Here is a 22624-nt window from a genome sequence, read left to right on the forward strand (position 1 = left end):
CACAGTACTGAAAGGAATACACAACTTACGATATTTTTGGTTCAGTGGCTGACCTAAATATTGGAAAAGAAATTTGATTCAGAACCAAAACAAGTATTTCTTTTTTTGGTGAAACGAGAAATAAAAATCTAATTTTTGGACAATTGGACCCAATTTGGCTCACTTTTTGAAGTCTTACGTTAACCTTTTCCTTTTAATGTAGGGCTAGTCTAAAAGACACAGCAAAAATCTTTCATTTGGAAAATATCAAAAGGACCTGTTTTGGGATTTCCAAAGCAACCTTTTTCACTCTGGAGAAGGTCAAAGTGAAACATCTGTCATTCTCTAATCTCTTTCTCTCCTTCCACTGAAAAACAGAGCTGATGGGAAGGTACAGTTCATCAAGAAAAGGAAATTCTCCCCCTTCTCTTCAGTATTTTCTGAAAACCAAGCCATCATACTGAAGAGCCTTATTTGCAGATTTAGTGGGAAACATGCCTAAACCAGGAAAGAAGAAAAATTCCATGGGAATCACCTTCCAAGTCAAACAGTCTCATAGGTCTGTGTTTGAAATCTTCCCTCTGGAAGCCTAACTTCAGGCATTAACTAATTCAGATTCTGGTCTTATTAAAACAGCATGGGAAGGAAAAACCAGCTAGACAACTCCCTGTAACTATTGTAATGTAAATTAATTCTAGTACTGTAAACACCTGAGGCATTGATTCTTGTAACAGAAACACCAAAAAAAGAACAAAAATGCCTACAATTAGTAAATAGCTTTTTTCTAAAAAAAAAGGTGATTTTATTGAGTTTTAATATACAGCTTTAATATGTTAGGGTAATCATACAAGATCTCTCTTGTCTTCAATTTACACATTACAATACAGACATGAGCTAAAAATCTTTTGTTTTAATGTACAAAAGGAATCCAATGTTGTCCACTAGCAGCTTTGAACTTGGCAAGAAAGGTTCTAAAGACTTTAAGTGCCGTAACAACCATACAGAATACAAAATGAATATAAGGACTTTTCGCCAAGGTATATAAACATTTGAAAACAAATGGTGCCTGCTCCACAGGGCAGACAACTAGCAAATTAAAAAAAAGTCACTAATCAATGTTCCAGAGAAGGAGGAGCATTACCCTGTGTAACAGTTCTGATAAAATGGCCTAAGAATATCTGTATCATAGAATTTGTACTGATCAGAAAAAAGGTCTGAAAAGAAACAGTAGGCAAGGAACTGAACAATCAAAAAATGACATAGTAATATAAAATATTTCCATCACTATTTAAATGCCAAATTAATCAAGCAATAGTAAAAAAAAAAACCAAACAAAACCAAAAAACCAAAGCTCTTCTGTTTAAAATAACAGCACTGTTTTTGATTATTTTTAAAGATTTTTTTTTCTTATGAACTCACTATATACTTGATTGTTTCTTTCATATAGAGTAATGTGTCCATTTGGTCTGTCACTTCAGTGAAGCTGATATACAATCAGCCCATCATGTCTCACCTTTGACACATTTCAATGCTTTTCTCCCCTTACGTTTGCTACTCTGGTACCTTCTCTTCTCAAGTTAAATACTTTTCTTCTTTTTCTTTATACAGTGCAGAGTATATGGGCTTAGGATATGGAGATTTTCCTCTACTCCAGTTCACTGTCTAGTTCTGAGTTCAGTGGTGTGCAGTAGTTTGGCTTGTCTGAAGGTACGTACCCTGGGAGACACAAGCACTTGTACGAACCTTCTGTGTTAATGCATTTGGCATTCTTGCAGAGAGACATCCTGTTGTTCAGCTCGTTGCACTCATTCACATCTGCAAAAAGGGGACATCAAAAGACATGTACTTAAGTCTGGTGTGTAGGTAAAACTAATTTATTTCCAGCATTGTCAGGAGTAGAACATGCTGTATGAATACACTGAGAACTTTATTTTCAGTTCAAATCGGGTGGAATCAGGCTGGGTCAAAAGCTGTAAGAGATGAGTTCTGAAATGGCTGAAGTTATCACAGGAAATCAATAGTGTATTAAACGGTCTTAAACTGTTAGATTACCAAGTCCAAGTTCAGCCTAAGCTGCAAAACAAAGATATAATAACAACTTACAGGTTTTTATCTGATGACTGAAAAGTGGCTTGTAAGAAAGAAGCTCCAAGTTCTCACTATAATATCTGTATTGTAAAAACCCAAATACTTTAGGAGCTGTTGGTGTTGTCAACTAAATAGTTGCGAACAGCAAACTACGTGCCCTCAATATTGTGCAGCATTGGCCTGAAATACACAGGAGCTCTATCTTTTCTTGCTAAGGAAGCCAGCTTGTCATGAAGTCCTAAAGATTACAAGGCACACAGGCAGCTTATCATGATACAGCTGGGAGACCTCAGCTGCGGGTTACAAAGTGTAATGCTAAGCAAGGTTAGTACAGACCTTAAACTGAAATACACATGCACAGTCTCTACTAGGCTTCTACACTGAGGGGTGTTGTTTTGCTTCATCTTCTCACTGACACTTGCCGTTCCCATGTTTTGTGGTTTTAACTGAAGACATAGTCATTATATGTCCTGGTTAGTAGTTGTGCAGATTTACTTGTTTGAGTGAGAGGAATAGTTGAGTTTGTTGACTGTTCAAATCAGGGGCCAAACCCCACCAAGTGGTTATCTGCATATTTAGGTGATTCAACTGCTCTAAAAATCTGATCCTAAAATTACTCTTCTACTCTGGATCCAGTTCCATCCTCTTAGCTCAGTAAAGCCTTTGAAAAACATTTGTTCTGCATATTAGTGTTAAATTACTGATAGAAGTTTAAGCTTCATTACACAAATGTGTGTCTGCTCATTTCTAGGCTCTTAACTGAACACAGCTGTAATGACCAAGATGAACTGAGGAACACCGACATAGTTATTTCTGTAACAATATTTACTGGCCTTTACAGTAAAATAAAATGAAGCTGGCATCTTTAATACAATTCAGGTGATCATCTCTAACCCCTTTGTTCCAGCCCCTCCTTAGGTCAAGTAACTGAGTAAACTGACAGACTAACAGAAGAAGATGAAGTAATATGCTATCCTCACCAACACAAGTCATTTTGGCCATGTCCAGGTGATAACCATCAAAGCAGTCACAGGTGTAGCCTTCCTGGACTCTTACACATCGGCCATTTTCACATCCATTCAGAATACCACATTCCTCTGCTTGTAACTCCTCAAAGCTGTTCAGAAAACCTGGGTGGAGAAAGAATTGCAAACAAGTAAGTTACAGAGCTGTTGAATCAGTATACCCAAATGTATAGTGAGAGTCTGAAATTCTCTCAGAAGTGTACTGGAATGTGACTTGACTTTGCAGAAAATAGGTCAGCTTTAGCAGATCTGCACCATCTGGAGTTTCAAATGCACTAGAAAAGTGCTGTGATATGGCTCAAGATGAAAACTGAATAACTTTGTGAACTCTTAAGTTTTTAATTTGTGTTAAAAATCTGTGATTTTTTTTTGTAAAGGAAACTGCATAATTTGACAGTATATTTTTTAAAGGATAAATCAGTGTTTTCCAAATAGCACCTTTTATTTGAATTGCATGTACCAGCCTTTATGGAAACAAAGGTAAGAAATGGTAGTGCAGTTTGGGGTAAAAGTTTCTTAAAACAGTATTCTAGAAAAATAAGGTGTGTGTAGGGAGGAAGAGATGCATTCTAATTTATCTAGAAGAAAACATATTAAAAAAAAAATCAATTTCAACTGCCTTAAGGAAAGTAAGAAGAAATCGGAGGCTGCTTTCCTGTTGTGGTTTTGGTTAACAACCCTTTGGCTGGTACTTCAGCGACTGGTGCCAGTACAAATACCTATAATTTACCAGTTGCTCCATGTCATAATTCTAGATGGTGAGTAGTCAAAGCTAAAGAGTTCTCTTTGTATTCAGTGGTTTGTACAGTGCCTTTTGTGCTCCCTGACTTAGGGCCTTTTTGACAGTTATGCTTTTATGTATAAGGAAGGATTTATACTTAAAAAAATTATTTGACATTTTTACATGTTCAGAGATTCTCTCTAGGACTGAATTGCTCCTGTTAGTCCTGCACAAGTTTTTTCACTAGCTTTCTATTCATGGAGCAGTGATGTAACAGGACTGCAGATGGCAGCCCATCACATCAAAAGCACTTCTGAGGAAAAAGTTGAGAACATTTGAGAGTTGTAGGTTTACCAGCATAATGAATATATAGCATAGAAATGGAGGGGAAATTGGAGCTGGAGTGGAATAGAGTAGGATACATCTCCCCATCTGCCCCATAACATATAATTAATATAGCGACTCCACAAACAAACCATTGGTTTATCTAAAACCTGTTTACTGATTTATATTGTTGCAACAGTTGTGATATGTAGATTTGCAAAGCTACTTAGGAATATGAATTTCTCCCTTTCCTTGTGCTTGTTCTCATGTCTTTTTATATTTACTCCATCCTGTCTTGGGTCTTGAGGCCCTCTTTCCTCTTAACCTGCTTTGCCTTTCCTACTCTGTCCTTTCTGTATCATCCTCCATTTAACTTCTGTACTGTCATTTCCACTGCCCCTCTTTTTGACTACGTATATTGTTTCTCTCCTGGATTTTCTCTAGCATGGTGGGATTCTTAGTAAGGATCATGCTGGTCAGTCATACACTGAATAAATTCTGGAGACACTGAACACATAATGTGACATAAGTACTTGCTGACATATGCCACATCTCAAGAAGATATATAATACATAGGATGTATACAAGTGTACATTAACTGGGAAACATTATAGTCTTTTCCACAAACCTAGTAAATCACATCTCAGTGCAGTTGTACTGAGGATATTGAGCAAACTGTCATGATACATGGTAACAATGTAGTAAGAAACTTAACCAAGTTTCCTTATGTTCTCAAGTCCTCTAATAAAGCTTGCAGAGGGCTCATGAGGGTCCTTTAAAATGAAGATCTTTGCTAATTTAGAAAACAAACAGTGCCGGCAAGGGGAAAGGTGCCCCCCCAAACACATAGATATTTTTTAAATAAAGGCATCATTTATTTCACATACAGTATATATGTACATATATATGCGTGTACATAGACATATGTACACACATATATACATATTTTTTCTCCCCCTCTCTCTCTGATAAATACAGTATGTTGTAATTTTAACTAGCTGAAGCCAAAATATTTATCACTCACAGCAAGTTCTACTTCACAAAATGTTCTTCTTCAAAACAGCTGGATGAGACCTGGGTTGTAATTCTAATAGGCATATTTAGTTCTGTAAGAAGTTGATTGCACACAGGTGACAAATACTACATTGAAGTACATGGCCCTGCTATGGGATGGGAGGTATTGTTGTATTCCTCATACAGACTGCAGCAGGATTGTGACCTTGAAGTCTTTGATGCCCTAAACATGTGGCAACTGTATCTGTTAGGGAATATGCCTCTCATCAGGACAGTCATACAGCTGTGTGCTTTGGGTTTCTTATGCATTTGCTTGCCATTGTATTTGATCCAGTGATAGGATGGCAGCAAGAGACATGGGCTCTTAAGCCTCTGTCCCTAAGACTGGACTCAGCTGTAGATTCAAAACTGTCCACTATTTCATCGTATTTATTCACCACTGCTTATAACTTGCGAAATGCTTCTTTCCCACTCAGTGTTTTATCAATCACATTGGTTACCCAGTCATTTTTCTGGGCTTTTCATTGTGTTTGGTAGTTAGCATCTGTGTGACATTTCAATTAGACATCAAGTACTGTTTAATTAAAATCACCTGGATATAAGGAAATAAGACATTTCACAATTCTGTGTAGAGCTAGAAAGTCATTTAAATGCTAAATAGTAATGAACTCATTAATCTGATTTATGTAGTTCTGTATAAATGCATAAAGTGCAATATGTGCAAGAAATGCATACCACCCTTCTAATAGCGTGCTGTAATCCTCCTGCCCTGTTTTGACCTATTACTGTTACTTTAAAGATAACTCCTTGTATAGGAGAAGCACTTTGGGAAGGAAGGTAGTGGCAACTCGTAGGCCATGTGTAAAAAGCACAGGAAATTACCAGTTCCTTCTGATACATCCACTTTTGTTCTCTGAAACTGACGAAATATGCTAGACCTGTACAGGGTGGCTGATTTTGAGGAAGATACTGAGATCTGTAAGCATTTGTCTCCCACAAGTCTTAACAGTGAGCTGGGCCAGACCCATAAAGAACCCTGATAGTCCTGAAGTAAAACTGAGATGCTATATGCAATCCTCGCACCCTGCTTGGCAGGCCGTTCCATCTAGCCAGAAGGCTATATGCACGCATACTCTGATCATACTGTGCTGTACATTTTCTCTGTTGAGCGAGAACGACTTGCATGCTCTCCATTTCCCCCATAAAAATTCTGCTGGAAAATCATGGAAAGCTGGCATGAAGGGATTTTTTTTTTTCTTTTAAACTAAATGCACTCTGAGGAAATCTGTCCCATGCTCCAAAGGAAAATTAATTTGTGAGAAGGAAAACTGGCAATCCTTTTGACCTTTAGCTGTAAATCTGTTGGTAAATACAAATTTAGTACACTTGGCACAAACTGTTTCACTATATTAAAAATTAATATTGTACTCTGAGCCCAACTGGACTCTTATACAACACTGGCTCTTGAACCAGAACACCTGACTGAAAGCTAGTGTCATAGGAATAACTAAAACACAAATAGGCCACATTACTCAGAAGCAAACAGAAGAATGAAGCCAGCTACAGGGAAATAATCCAAGTTACAACCCTCATTTCAAGTATTTTACATAACAGAGAAACTTGCTTACGGTCTTCAACAAAATATGGATTAGTTTCTGGAGTGTAGTGCTCGTCAAAGTCAACCAAAGCATCTTGTCCATATGGCCGTCGAGATCCTGGAACAGGAATGTTGCACAGCTGGGCATAATCCTCTGAGGGGGGGAAAGAAAATAGGATATAAACCTAATCACACTTGTAACACAGGCTACAGTACATTAATCCCAGTGAGCTGTGGTTCATATTAGCTGGAAATAAACATCTTCCTAGAAACACCATAAATCTGCAATTTCCACAAAGCATTCTCTCTTCAAGAAGAATGTCATTAAAATGTTAATGAGCCAAATACAGACTATTAAGTCATAATAGGGATAACACCAGGGATAGATTTGAGTCAATAACTGTACAAAAAGTTATGGGTCAGGTTCTTCTGGCCTGCATGGGAAGCAAGAGCAGAGGGATGCTGTGTAACCCACTGCCAATGCACCCCTCTCCAGGGCTATCTATGGTTACACCCCTCATTCTGGTGGAACAAAGGCTATCCCAGACCATCACGGCTGGTAGCAGAAGCCACCCCAAAGGAAGCAAACTGGAACAAGTGGGGCCATGTTTCTGGCACTGTCAGCCAACCTGCAGAAATCACAGAATGAAAAATCCTTCTAAAATAGCCCGCACTCATCTGCAAACTGCATCTTCAAACCACAGGCTTAAGTATGAGTGCTGTTCAAAGCCTCTTTGGCTGTGAACCTCAAAGGGCAAGGGGAAATGCACAGGAGAAGTTATACTCTGATTTTCGGCCTCTCTCCAACAGGCTCCAACTACACAAGATGAAGCAGACCAAAGCAACTCTTCATTTTGGGTGTCAGAGCCCATGTCTAAAATGCTGATGCAGAGTTTGATTTTTTTATTTGATTTATTGTGTCACCTCTGTTTCCATTACCATTTGCTAAAATATATACAAGACAATTTATTTGAAAATAGAAATGTTGTTAAAATACAGCAATCCAGGTGCTCCTTTACTGTTGCTACAGACTATTTAGCATCTGTTTCTGTGAAGATTGCCTGGTGTTCTGAGAATCAGGCAGAGTAAGGACGGGAAAGAAAACCACCAAAAGAGAGAGAGGAAAAAAAGCCTTAAGAAAATACAAAATCCAAGAATTGCAGATGGTTACAGAGCCAGAAACCTCATGCTGTGTAGAACTGTCCCAGACAGCAAATAGTTGGATAAATCCAGACTGCCTCTAGACAGTCCAGAGCACAGCCCCACTTGCTGCCCAGCACTGTATTTTTGTTTTCACAGGTAGTATCTCCTCCACCTGGAATGGTTTTATTTTGTACTGAAAACAAAAAAGTGTTCAAAAGTCTGTTTGAATTCTGTGGTCAACAACTTGGCTCTTTGAGAGCTAAGACTGTACAGTACAGGCAAAGCTTGTCTGTGCACATCCAGAACTGTCATGGGTGCCAGTTCGAGTCTGCAGAATGAACTCCCCAGAGAACTTACAAGTCATTGTAAATCTCACCACCTTCTGCTTCAAGTGCAAGGTGATTTCCTCCGATGTGCAAGCTCCAGAATATATTTATATACAGTAATTATATTCAAACAACCCTCTCCTCTCCCAGATTAAAAGCATGCTGCCCAAGAGAGACATCCCGTGGCACATGAAACCAAGCACCAAGCCAGCATGAGAAAATAAACAGCATATAGCAAATGTTACTTACATCCCTTAATGCACAGCTTCCCAGTGAGATATTATGATAATGAGTATAGTTTTAAGAGCTATCATAGGACCAGAAACACCCTATTCTTCCTTCCCCCCATCTAACCCCAGATAACATCCACATATGGGGACAGCCAGGTTATCATCTCAGACTGACTCCTTCATTGTTTTGTGTTGAGCTACTCATTATGCCCAAGGGCTTTGATACATACACAGAGGAAAGCTGTGCAGCAGTGTAAAAGCACTTTCTCACAGATGCACACAAATTTCTTGGCAAAGGAGATCTATGCTCTACTGCAAAATACTAATTCATCTGGCCTGTGTGGAAGAAACCACCACACAAAAACAGTCAGTGAACAGCAACAGGACAAGGCAAGTATGTCTGAGGGATCACTACTCCTTCCACATGAATGTGATCTGATGGAAAGGATTGGACAGAACCTGGACATTGGCTTCTCAGATTACTCAGTGCCAATTTTGCACTTAGTGATACTGGTAGTAGAAACAATGTTTTTCTTCTGAAGGAAGCAGTTGGAACGTGAAAATCCATAGGGCTGAAGCTCTCGTACATGAAAGTTGGGTAGTTTGAATATTGTGCAAGACTATTTGACATTGCACGTTTGCCAACACGAAGTTGTTTATTATCTAAAGAAGAATAAAGAAATGTTGACAATAGAAACTTGTTTCCTGCCACACTGGTCCTTTGCCAGTCAAGTTCTGAATGTCTGCATTTTTAGGTCTCATTATAAGTAAATTAGTGGCTACAAAATGATGAAGAGCTGTTTTAGGGCATACTGTAAACTTGGTATTTGTTACAAGGAGTTGTAACTACATCAAGGTCTTCTACAAGACTATACTTACAACGGTAATAATCTCTTAACCTCTTGAAGTCTGTTATGCTTAACCATTTGTTAATACTCTCTAATATTTTAATAATTTATACATTATTTGTATATAGCGCTTCAATACAAAAGCTGACAGAGCATTTAAATAGTCCTAAGCCACTTTAGAATGTATACACCTATCCTCCTTATATATATATATATATCATTGCTTTGATACACACTGTGACAATTTAGAATTACCTATAATACTCTTTTAATACCGTATGTTCTATTTCATTGTCCGAGTAGTGTAGACTTTATCTCTTGTCTTTTGTAATGTGTTGATTCAGTTGCTAGGTGCTCAGGAGATAAACCCAAGGAGAGCAACAGCAACCCACCTAAGAAACCAACAGTAGAAATTCAGGACCAATAACAATGGCAAGTTTTCTATGCCACCTTGCTGAGCTTGTCTTTTTTTTCCAGGGAAGAAAAGGGTGGGCAGAGAGGAGAGTACAAAGACTGAAAGGTATTTGGGGGGCCACATTCTGGAAAGATCATGAGAACCGGCATTTTGAAATAAGGTAAACTGGAGACCTGGATGCCTGAGAAAAATGAACCGATCGGAGTCCTGCTCTGGAAGATAGAACAAGTTACAGCAGGACAGATGTGTATGTGCAATTTGTGTTTTTTTAAACTTTTCCCCTTGCTATGCTATGTTCCTACAGTTCAAATTAAAACCAGTATATTTCGGGTCACTGTGCTGTATGCTGGTCACAGTTTTCCGGGGAAGGGAACTGAATGAACAGAGTGCTGTAAGATTTGTGGGTAAAAGCATGACTGGCGCACAGAAGGTTGCAGCAAGTATACAAATGAGAGAACAGCATGATATTGCCCTAGGGAGATGACAGTAGGAGACTTAGATTGAGAAGGTGGTAAGGGGGCAGAGAGCAAGGGAAAATGTGTAACTACCCCTGAATGACAAAACATTTTAGTTGTCACAGAAATTAAAGCTCACTTTCAAAATAACCTTTCATGTAAAGTAAAAAATAAAGATAATAATCATTTTATGTAATTCACCATCAACGATAAAACCTTCTTCTATATGGATTTATTTTCTCTGCTTGCTTACCTCCTGGCTGTGATCAGCGACAATGCAACTGCAGTTCAAGAGGAAAAAAAGATTTGTGTTTTTAATATAGTCTACATTGCTCCATGTGTTTCTAAGTTTTTCTCATAACTTGCAAATGAAGCATTGAGACAGCTTGTTATATAACTTAGGGTAGCTATTGTAAAAGGAAGCTGATGTATGCTTCCAAAAATGTAAAGGACATTTTTTAAGTCAGATGTGTGCATATAAAACAAGTGCGTTAGGGGATTACAGCTAGATGCACATGCGTACTGGCACAGGTGTTAGCTGAAATTGGCGATGAAAGCTAGGCTGACAGAGACAATGCAACATAAATTGGATGGACTGACTGGCTTTTAGATGCTTGTTAGCACAAGTGCAGCCATGCAAATGTGCATCTAATTTGCATATACAGTTGCTGTACCTGCGCAAGCCTGTGTGGGCCTTATTTGTATCTAGAGGCCTAAAAATCCCAAATTCTCTAGTCAGAAAAATTATTCCATATTTCATGTATTTAAAGCAAAACATTATATAAAAGCGCTTTTCCTGACATAACCATGAAACAACTGCACCACAGCCAATCCTAGCTCCTGCCCATAAAACAGGCTTTATTTCTGTTCCAGCTCCTCAGAATTGTCACCATCTCACACACAAAAAAGGAGCCAAAGCTATCAACACCAAGGCAGTTCCTTCAAATTATTTAAGAATGCAACAGTTTCACCATGGAAGAAATCACTTGAGAGAAGGACAAAGCCAAGAAAGCATTTATTACATGTAATATATGTACCTTCCCAACCAGAGGTTCTAGACATCAGTCTGAGTTGGTTAAGTTTATGCACTCTCAGGATACTGCATCATCTGTGAACCAAAGCTGAAGATATTTCTGCTCTGCATTTAGATTGTGCTATTTGACAATTGAGATAATTTCATTGACATCTTCCATGAACGAATGCTGAGGTTTGTGGTGGACAGCATTCACATATATTCTACAACTCTTGGTGCTAAAGAAAAAGGGAAGGGTACCAGTCTTAAAGGATTTTTTTCAGGAGTTAAGAAGGATATTCACATGGGGATGCTCTAAATTAAGTCACTGAGGAGAAGCTCAGTTGTAGTAAGAGTCAGGTTGTTTCTGCCACAACTTCACAAACGGCTTTCTGACTCCTTGCTGACCTCCATGTACACTTCGAATGTGAGGTTCCATGAGGAAAACCCTTCCAAGGCTATTCTGCATGTCTCTTCTAAACTTCAGAAAAAGCACTGAAAATCTTCATCAACAGAAATGAAAGCAGCCAAAAATCTGCTCAACTGAGCGTAAGACTTTGAATATTCAAGGCCCATCACTCTAATATTTTCAGCCCAAAAGATAATCCATTTGTCCAGAGTCCTTACCAGAAAGGAAGGAGGCACAATGCCATCCTAAATGGAAAGATGAACAATGGTCTTCATAAATTAATCCAGTGCCTCCCTACTGATCTTTACCATCTCAAAAGAGGACAGATGGAAACTCATCCTTTACACGCATAGGTTTTCCCTGTACTTCCAGATCTTCATGAGTGACGTTAGCCAGAATTTGAAGGGAACACCATGTTCTCATAATATGGAAGCTTAGCCCAGAACTAACTCATAATGTTTACAAAGGATACACAGAGTTCCTTACTACAAAAATGCAATCCAAACAATCTGTTTTGCCAGAAGGGGTAGAATTCAACAACCACATGTAGGCATCTCCAAGGGGCTGCCCCGAATTAGTCATCCAGTGTGCCTTTTTAGTCCATGGAAAGACATAATCACTTCTAGGACACCATCTCATCCTAAAGTAGATGTCTAGAACAGGGCAGAGGAATCTAATGCTCAGGGTGCCTATTTCTCTTTCCTCACAGAACAGGAAACTGGTAGGACCAGCACAGATGTGGGTTTCTGTATAAAAAAACCATGTGAAATTGGCCAAGAAAAATCCCACATTATACAAGACCCCAGATGATTCACGTTACCCACTACCCTCAGTGTTCTCCTAGTCTGGGCTTTGCAAATGCTGAGGTGGAGATAAAGAGAAACTTCAAGTACAACATAAGTCTTCAGCAGTTCTTTATGTGACTCGTAGTCCCACAGAGCATCTGTAACATCTACTGACTGGAGTTCTACCATTGTCCTTTCTGCAGATCTTCTAACCATAGAGTGGTTCCATAAAAACCCACAAACTACTAGAACTTAAAACTTACAGTAAAAGAGGAAAAGGTATGTATAAGGTTACACACATAAGCAGGCCAATAAACTGAGTGCTGGTGTCCTTTACAGTTGCCTAAGAATGTGTTCATGGCATTATCTTAGTAGTCAGACCACCAACATGTTCTTAGTTATAGATGTAGTGATATACCCCCCTCCCCCCAATAAATAGTTAAGATATCTGTTAAAACTGCAGAGTCCCAGTCCTACCTTATGCCCTTTTTCTATATTAAAACTTCTCCAGGCAGCCAGCTACAGAAGGAGAAAGCACCTGCCTTAACAGACCAGCATATCTTTAGTTCAGGGGCACATACTTCCACCTTCCTAGCATCCTAAGGTGTTACTGAAGCAAAGGTGGTACTGCACTGCAGTAACAGACTCCAAGAAGATCATGTTACAAATACAAAAATAGGCAGTCTCCCTAAAATAAACACTGACCCCTGCACACCACCTTACTCAACATTTTCTAGCTGTTACTTCTATCTCCTCCCTTCAAATTTCCTGTACCCTGTAACAAGACACCTTGTCTAAAATGCACTGCAGTCCCATAGGAGTCTTACAGGAGCTTCTGGAGGCACAGCAGGTTTGTAATTCAGGTGCTACATGTTCAGGTTAACATGAGGTGTGTATGGCCTTATTTTAGATTTCAGTTTTTTTCAGTCTTGGCCAGTTGCTCCATTTTCTGGCATGGATGCTTTGACCCATCTGCTAAACCCATTGGTGCCTGACCTGCTGACAGTTACTAGAGCATGGACTCTGGATGGAGACAGTTGGGTCTTAGGGCAGTAACAGTAAACTGACCAAGGAAGCAGAACTTCTGAAGGCAGGGCATCCAACAGAGTTTTTTGGGGGTGGGTGCAATGAAGAAAGGATGTTTTGCTTTTGTTATCTAAAACAGAAGTATCAAATTTTCTAATTTTCCTCAATTGGTCAATTATTACAGATTGCAAATGACAAACCTCAAATAACACAAAGGTTTCTTAAGGATAATTACTAAAAGGTCTTTGGGCAAGTACAGCCTAACCCCACAATGAGCCTAGACAGAATACATTTCAGTAGTTAACATTTTAGTATTGGATGCAATCTGTGAAAGCCTTTATCTGTAATATGATGGTATCGTAAGATCATAATGTTAGAACCAATGTAATTGAAAACAATCTGCCTTTGCTTCCTTTGTTTAATGACAAGAAGGCCTGCCCCACAAAATTGTTTGTACAAGTAAGATGTACTCAATCACATCACTACAGTTCAGGTTTGCGCTATTTTGATGAGGACTTTGAACTAGTATTTTGAGTTTGTTCCCTGATGTCATCAAAATACTTATCAGTCTTACTGTTGTTAAGATGTTGCTGTTCAGGTGCAATACTTCAGCAGGTGTTACTTATTTTTGTCTCAGGCTCTGAATGTTTAGTGTCATTTTCAATGGGGTTTGTTTGATCAAGCACCCATTAGTAGTTTTTAGAAATCTTAGCAACTATGTCCATTCTGTTTTCATGCTGATGAAAGGCTGGATTTCTTTTTCATTTCTATGGATCAATTCGTATAGAAGTTCTCTATCTTTCTGCTGGTTTTATGCTGGATGCTACTTAAACAGGACATTTAAATCTTGTTATGAAAAATGGAAGTGCTTTCAAGACAAGCCGGGACACAAAAGTTAGAGGTTATTTTTATTAAAAAAGCATGAATTTGTTTTAGAAGGGACTTGCAAATGTATCACTTACAGTGGTAGGCCTGTATTTCCTTCTTTCTAAGTGCAGCATCTAGATCCTCAAATACAAGGGGAGTATAAACAAGGTAAAAGGAAACCACAGATCAGTGAATGATTCATTCTATGATCCAACCCATTTCATGGTGAAAGTCTTCCGGTGATAACGCTTTTCACATCCCCAGGTCTTCTTTAACATGTGTTACAAATCTTCAGAATGCCCCTAACTTGGGAAATAAGCAAACACCTTCAGTAGTAAAACTGGCCAACACAATACACAAGTATTTAAAAATGGAGAAATTCCAGGTTCCCCAGCCAGGACTTGAACCTGTGTCCTCCTGGCCCAGAGGTGTGAAAGCACTCTCTCGAGCCAATATCACTTTAAGTGCTACAGACTGAAGACATGTCAAATGAATCATTTATTCAGTTCAGTCAGCTTTAAATTTTTCTTAGTAAATGTTCCTGAAAACAGAGAAAGGCTTCCAGGTTTCTGTGTGGGTGTGTGCACGTGTGCGAGGACACATGAGCATATACCACCTCCACTAAGAACTGCAAGCTTGCATGCTTGTCTGACATAATAAAGATTCAATATGCTTTTATTTTTTGTAACTATCTATGTTCCAATCTATAAGGATGATCTGAAGTATTTGGGATCAAAGTATGCCTCATAGTTTCAGTTGAAGTAGATACTTTCCAATGCATATTAAACTTCACAGAAAAATTATCTTATGTCTGGAGGGAGAAAGATTTTTATGATCCAGCATAATGCTCTTCAGCTTTGACTGAGGGTCATCCAAGTGATGTTTAGCATGTTATCCATCAGGAACCTTCATGTCATTTTTTTTTAATGAATTTCTCAAGTTTCTTCATAGAGCTGGTTGGGATCTGCACCCCACTGTTGTCACAGGATTGCTGCTCCAGAATCCTGTGGTCCTAATGATCAAAATCCATCTAATTTCAAGCCTAAATATGTTCAGACTGAACTTGTTCCAATTTTTTCTTCACATCAGCACTGTTGTCTAAAAGTTTGTGGGAATCCTCCATGATTGTGCTGTAGTGACGAGTCTTACCATTTGCAGCCGTTGTTCTGCATCTAGGTTTGGCTTTTTTCATCTTCCCTTGTAAGACAGGTTCTCATTGCCTGACTATCTTGGTAGTCCCTCTCTGTTCCTTTTCAGATTTATCCTGCTTTAAACGTAACTAGCTAGAAATCTCCAGAAGCAAGTCTCATACCTACCTGAACTCTCTCTACCAGCAACAGCTTTCCTTCCTTCTCTCAGGATTGCATGCTTGCATGACACAGATGGGTCACTGTCTGCATGTGATGAACTTTGTACAAAGAAAAACTCCTTTATTCTGCTCTATCTTTCCACCTGAGGAGCTCCAGGTCGTAGCAACAATTCTTGCTATTAGCTATTGCCCTGTATTTTTTTTTACTATTACATTTCATTCCATTGCAATTGTTATTCTAGCAGGTGTGGTAATTCAATACCTGGGAATGTCCTCCTCTAAGATTTTTTCTGACAAAGACATTTCAGGCATTTCCATATCTTATAAATCAAGCTGCTGTCATGCCCTGTTTTTCTTCTTCAGTCTCCCTCTGGGGTAAGCATCAGCCAGCTGTTACTCCAGCCAACATCATCAAAATCAAGCGCTTTTTTCAATTGCTGCACTTCCAAAGCAAACTCAAACAAATAAAGATATATAAGAACAGGTTCAGGGACCTTGCAAGTAAATTATAAAAACATAAAACCCAAGCAGACACAAACAACCACATTAATGCTTCACTGAGCTTCTCTATGTAGTTTTAACTCCAGGGTTCTTGCTACAAGTAAAACATGTACTGCTTTAGCCACAACTTTATGGTTAGAGTAACACAGGCCCGAGTAAAAATCCAGGTATGATCAGAATAAAATGCTTTACTAATGTAGCATGGTATTCCTACGTGGAAAACCATATTACTGAAAGACACATTTGTAGTAAGAAAGCTACATCCAAAATAGGCCTTCAAATAGTTTATATGGGGGAAGAAGTTAGTATGGTACCAGACTGTGTATACCAGGGCTGACATATCTCAGGCACAGCATAACATATACCTATGCTGCTTCCACTGGTCTCTTCTCCAGTCCCCAGTCCCCAGAAATAAGTCTGTGTGTCAGTGACAACATTTCTCTCTATATCCATTTAGCTTTTGTAGTCACCACAAGAAGCAGCTTCTACCTGAAATATTTTGCAACAAAATTTTAAAAATACTACTGTCAGTCAGCTTTCTTTAACATTGTTATATTCCCTGGAAATTCTTCAGTCCTTATTGGTACTCTAATTCCCTTATTTATCTTAAATTGCTCATCTGTACATTTCATAATATCTGAGCATATAGCCATATAATAACAACTCATTCTTTGGTAGGTTTAGTGATTCTAAACCACAACTTACCAAATCCTTATCAAGCAAATGCATCTAATTGCACCCAGCCTGGCAGAATATCACACTGAAAAATGCATCTGAATGTATAATACCAGCAACAAAGATCCAAAACAATTATGTCATCTGTTGAGTATCGTGTGTGTGTGTGTGCACATGAACTGCATCTCTATTTTCAGAGATGATTTTTAATTTCTCAGTCATGTTAAGGAATTCTACTACCCTTAAAATGCCCTCCTGTTTCCACCAAGGTTCTAAATTGCTAGTCACTGATAGTTCCACCTGAAGGAAACGGGTCTTGTAAGTGCCAAAAAATAAAAGCAGCTATATTTTCAAAATCTAGACTGTAATGATTTCCCCTTAATTAATGAGAAAAATTTCCATTAGTTCTGGAAGGGTTAGGTTTTTTTGTTCTTTCTTATGTTATTAGCCCAAGTATAAATGTAAGAGATTAAACTAAGTATTTCAGATTTCATTCCAAGAATGGACAGGTACATTTCCTTACCTGACTCTTTCATAGGACACAGTGCGCACTGCATGCCCCAGGCTTCACCGTATAGGCAACAGCACTCAGTATATGTAGTCTGTTTTCCAACCAGAGGTCGACTACAAACAAAATCATCACTTAGATGCTGCCAGCAAAGATCCTGGTAGACCTCAGTTTCTTCAGTTTGTTCTGATGGAGAAGACAGTATTAGGTCATCACAGCACTGTTACTTAAAAAAGATACTAGCATAATGCAGAATTTTCTAAACTTAGATTAGAAAAATAACCTAGCTTTACAGACTTTGCTGAATACAAATTTAAGCTTAGAAGTCATGACCATTTTAAAGTGCCTGAGGTGGCTCATCTCTTGAGTGTTCAGCTTTGCAAAAATCTTAAAAGGTTCTGATTTGACACTATTAGGCCAATTTAAAAGCACATTGGGTTGGGCACCCAAGAAATAAAACTTCCTGGATCAGTAGTCATTGCTGAACACTTAACACTGACTCAGCTCTGCTCTCATGGAAGTTAACAGAGCTTGACAAAAAACAGTGTTAGGACAGAGGTGAATATTTGGGGAACTCCATCCACAGAATGAATCTTTAAAAGTTGTTATTTTGCTTTTCTTATATTGCCGTCAATGGCATCTGAAAGAACTTTTACAGCTAGGGCAGAGCTGAACAAAAATTTTACATGGGCTCAACAGGAGACTGTACAAATACTTGGAAGAGAGTCCCATTAACTAAACAGCCAAACTACATCAGGCTCAGGAAATCCCCTGAGCTGAAAATAGCTGGAGGCTGGGAGAGTGCTGGGGAGTGTAAGGAGAAGTATTGTTTATCTGCTCTTCTGGTCCCTAATCATCCACTTACAGCTATTGTTAGAGACAGAATACTGCTGTGAACTACTGTCACATTCTTATGAACATTGACAAAACATGCAGTTTTGTCAAAGCTGGAATATTTCAGTTCTGACAAAGATCTCAATAGGAACAATTCCTAGTCCTAGCAATCTCTGATCACTGCTGATCAGAGGGAGAGGAACTGTAAACTTAATCTTCCACTTGGAATGTAAAAACCTCAGCACAATTGTTTTGTAAAGACATCTGCAAGGTTTTGATTTTGTTCCAACATAGAGTGAAAAATAAGTGTTGTCACAAACCAAGGTCCTGTTTTGTCTGTGCATATCTATTTACTGCATTTCTACATGATGCACTGGTGCATGGGTGAGTATAGAATTGAAACCTAGCTCAAGAGTAAAGTAATGAGTTCTGAAAGTGCAAAGGTGATTGGCATTTAGATACCTATACTACTAAGAACTTGCCAGAACACACAGTGAAGAGCAGCAGTGGGTCTTGGCAACCAGCTCCAAATTCTACTGGCAGCAAAGGAACCAGCCTGCCCCCTCCTCCTCTGTGTTAGGGAGGACACTGCTAGTAGTAATACAAGGCTTGAGTGCTTTGTGCTGGGTGAGAAGGTCATTGCTGTGTCAGCCTCAATGTCACATGATGGAAGACCCTTTGGGCCCTTGCATTCTCTTCACATCCTAGATGAACCCAAAGGACAATCCTGCTCTTGGTTTGTTTAACTGAAGATTGAACAATAGAAATGCTGTGGTCCTTTCACAGTTTCAGGCAAGAGGATGACCACATTACTGCTCAAAAGTATCAGTCTTATGATTTGGACTGACCACAGCAGGTGTTCAGTCTGTATTCCCATTTGCTTTCACAGAAGCATCTTAGGAAAATGCATTACAAGTTGCAGGGACTAGGGGTCTGGATTTATGGCTATACAGTGCCAATATTAATCAATCCCATTGTAACATTTCTTCCAAAGATACGTGTGGCATAGACAAAGCTGTGCAGACTGCATAATGCTCTCGATTTCTGAGACATTTCTAAGAATCTCATAATATCTAACACTTTTTCTGAAATCAGTCTACTGAAATTAAAAGAACATGCAAAACCCTTACTTTAACGGTGATGCTGCATCCCACAGCTTGAAAATGTGAGATTGATATACCCTCAATATTAATCAATTGAAAGCACAGATACAATTTCAGCTATTTCCTCCTATATCCTGTTATTCCTGTTTTCATTCCTTGCTTTGTTAGAAGCAGTCACTCACTCCAAACTGAATCTCCAGCGTTAGCCCACAGCCAAATCCCAGCCTTAGTGAGACACCAAGCAGGCTGTGCCTCATTACCTACAAGGCTGGACAAGGCAGATGCAGAGCTGGTGAACTGGGGGGCTGAAGACTCCCCAGCCCAAGCCTAATCTCATTAATACTTCCAGCAATCTCCTGTCTGCATTGGCAAAGTGGAACCCTACATCACGATGCCTTTTGGATCAACAGATGATGGTCCAAGCATTGCCTTCCCAAATCCTCCAAAAGAGCAGGGTCATCCAACCATGACCCAGTCTAAGTTTACTGGGGTCTGTAGCCATGTCAGCACCACCTCATAGAGGTGTACTCACTTCAGTAATACGTATAATGGATCATACCACTTGAATCTGCTGGTCTGATGCATCGCTTTTCTGTTGCGTCCAGAACCATTGGGTGTGTACAGAAACAGTTGTACGATCCTTCTGTGTTAATGCACTGGCCATCAATACAGCTGTTTGGGTCCTGACATTCATCTGTGTCTTTAAAATGGAAGGAAATGTATCAGGAAGAGCCAGCACAAAGTAGTTGAATTGTGTTAATCCATGTTTATATTTTCCTATATTAGGAGCAGATTTCCCCGCATGCCTTCTGTTAATTACCACAAATACCAACTGCTGGCAGCAAAATCCTGCCTGTGCCCATGCAGAAGGACAGACAGATCAGCAGGATGCTGACCGCTAATCCTCAAGTACTAGGGAGCATCTGGATGAGGAGGCTTGCTGGTGGGCAGTTGGAGTGCCAGGCATACCCTGCACCCAGCACAGCTGCAGGTGCTTCCCATGTTCCTATCTCTTTAGGACAGTACCAGCAGGCATTAGAGGTGGGCATACTCTGAGATTTTTCATGAGCTGGACAGGAGAAGGGATCGCTTTATCTAGCCACAGTAGTTCTATTCCTTACTTTGTCTTGGAGAGGAAAAGCAGAAATTTAGCTTAAAGGGAAGAGCAGGCCATTTTACTTCAAATAAATTACATTAAATCAGCAAAACCCCCACCCTTTGTAAAGAACAATCATAGAATCCCAAGGTGAAAGGCTCTCTTATTGCAGCTGCAGAAATTACTTCCTTTCATTATGCTATTCTGCACATTATACATGGTTTTCTGCTTACAAAGCAAAAGCCAGGGTCATGGTTATGAGTAATTTTCAGCTGAATACCAGAACCAAAGGAGTACAAGGTTGTGCAGACTAACATGGGATTATCAATGACCTGAACTGTAATTTCACATTGCATATTAACTCCTTGTGGAAAATATCTATCCTTGAAAAAAAAAAATCTGCGTTAATTTGATTTATTATAGTAAAATCAGCACACTTACCAAATGAAAGGTGAGCTTCAACATACAGGCTTTCACTGCTTACCCCACGTACAAAGAACAGAAGGCTAAATTGTACCTTGGCAGAGTGAAGCAGCAGTGTGCATCTAGGGAGGGAGCCACCTCCAATCACTTTGTGCTGCCTGCATAAAGACTGGTACCAGCTCTAGACTATGCACTCAAAGGAGCACAAGAGGCTGTTTTGGAGATGCAAACTCCTGGGAGCAATTTGCTGAAAAAGGAAGCAAATAAAGCAAACCCTGCTCTACATGCCATCGCCATGTCAGCCAGAATTGCTGCCCAGCCAAGCAGAAGGGAAGGGAACTGATCCAATGCCTCTTAAAAAGCTGCTACAGGAGTTCAGAGGCCCAGTGTTCCTCCCCTTGCTGGGAATACCGCAGTTCTGATGGGAATCCTGCCATATGAGTCTGCTTGTTTTGCCCATCTGCATACCATTATAATGACAAGACCACTTTAAATAAACTTACCAAAGCACTGGAGCTTAACAGGGTCATAGTATGTGCCTTGTTTGCAGTAGCACTCGTAACCTGGCTGTGTATTCAAACAGAAGCCATTTTTACAGATTTCTTGTCCAAAGAGTTGGCATTCATCAGCATCTGGGGAGAAAACATCAAAGGTTGTGGTACCATAATTATTATGAGGCCACGCAGGGGAGGAAGATGGAATAAAGTCTATACACTTCTCTGTTCAAGCAAACTTCACTTTAAACAGAGGGCCCCAGGAGCACAGATATCCACAGGAACAAAAACCTGGTGTGGAAGAGGCTACAGTGTGCTCGTAGCCAGAATGGGAGGGGGAATACTGGTGGACCATGACTTTCCCTTTCCCTTGTCAGAATAAGTCCTGTGGCACACAGAGACTGGAAGAATCTGCAGCTCCCCTTTCTTTCCTTTGGTATCACATTGCTCTCAGCTCCAAGCAAACCAGATGAAGAATATGGCCTGTATTTTCCAGTAGAATTTACTTTATCCAAGGGATTCCCACCATGGATCTAATTTAATCACACCATCTAATTACAAAACTAACTAAGCAGTTATGCTTATGGGTGGACTTTGTGATTGCTTTGCTCTCTCCATACAGTTTGGTGACTCTGCTGTGCATGGTAGGGAATCTTCATATCCGCACTGCTAGTGACTTTTTTTCAAAGCTATATACACAGTTTCTGTAGAGACTTCCTACTACGCAGGAACAATTGTGTCTGTTGCTAAATATAAGGCTGCAACTACTACAGACCTAGTGACAGCTGACAAAGAATCTACCACACTTTCAAATGAGGCTAAATGTTTTCAGGGAGGTTTCATGGAAAGTATATGCTAGCTCATATATAGCTTTTCACAGTTGTACATATTTTTTCCCAGTCTTGTATTTATGTATTTGTTACTGTTGGAATTCCCTTCACTTCTTTTTTCCAACCTACTTTTAATTTGCTTGACCTACCTAGAATAGTCTGTTAAAGCTAGGCTGGTATTAAAAATGGCAATAAAAAGCACAATGTAAAGTAGGTGATTCTCTCAATACCAATTGTCTTAATCCACTGTCTTCTATAGATTTACTCCCCATTTACTCTGGGGCAACACAGATTTTAGCCAAAAGCTGTCACTTCCAGCTGTACAGCAGTTTTAAAGGTGAATTATTCAAAAGCTTACTTTATCCAGAAGAACTGAAAGTGCTATAAAGCTATTTTTACAGCCACTCTTCCAGCCACTAAGTGGCTTCAAACATTAAATATTTTAAGTTTGACTGTTTAGCAGCAAGAACAATGCAAAGATTAGTAAGAAATGTCATGTACACCTCTGTCTTTTTCCTATGGAATGTGGATTTGTGTCTGGGGAAAAATAGGAAAGCCTGGGAGGAGAGTCAAGGAAGGCTAGCTGA

General features: G+C 39.4%; 1 protein-coding gene across 9 annotated transcripts in view; it reads right to left on the reverse strand.

The window, feature by feature from the left end:
* Positions 1 to 867: 867 nt before the first annotated feature.
* The window catches only part of LTBP1 (latent transforming growth factor beta binding protein 1), a 205406-nt gene continuing 183649 nt past the window's right edge, over positions 868 to 22624 (reverse strand). For 8 of the 9 annotated variants that reach the window (XM_052806077.1, XM_052806075.1, XM_052806079.1 and 5 more), the window contains 6 exons: positions 21217 to 21345; positions 19754 to 19894; positions 17273 to 17443; positions 6780 to 6902; positions 3048 to 3197; positions 868 to 1794 (listed from right to left, as the gene is read on the reverse strand). In XM_052806077.1, the coding sequence (XP_052662037.1) occupies positions 1625 to 1794; positions 3048 to 3197; positions 6780 to 6902; positions 17273 to 17443; positions 19754 to 19894; positions 21217 to 21345 (884 nt within the window). In that variant the 3' untranslated portion in view covers positions 868 to 1624. The remainder of the gene's footprint in view (positions 1795 to 3047; positions 3198 to 6779; positions 6903 to 17272; positions 17444 to 19753; positions 19895 to 21216; positions 21346 to 22624) is intronic. The other variant, XM_052806078.1, reaches the window with a different exon arrangement.

This window comes from Harpia harpyja, chromosome 13 (genome assembly GCF_026419915.1).
Source record: "Harpia harpyja isolate bHarHar1 chromosome 13, bHarHar1 primary haplotype, whole genome shotgun sequence".
Classification (NCBI taxonomy): domain Eukaryota; kingdom Metazoa; phylum Chordata; class Aves; order Accipitriformes; family Accipitridae; genus Harpia; species Harpia harpyja.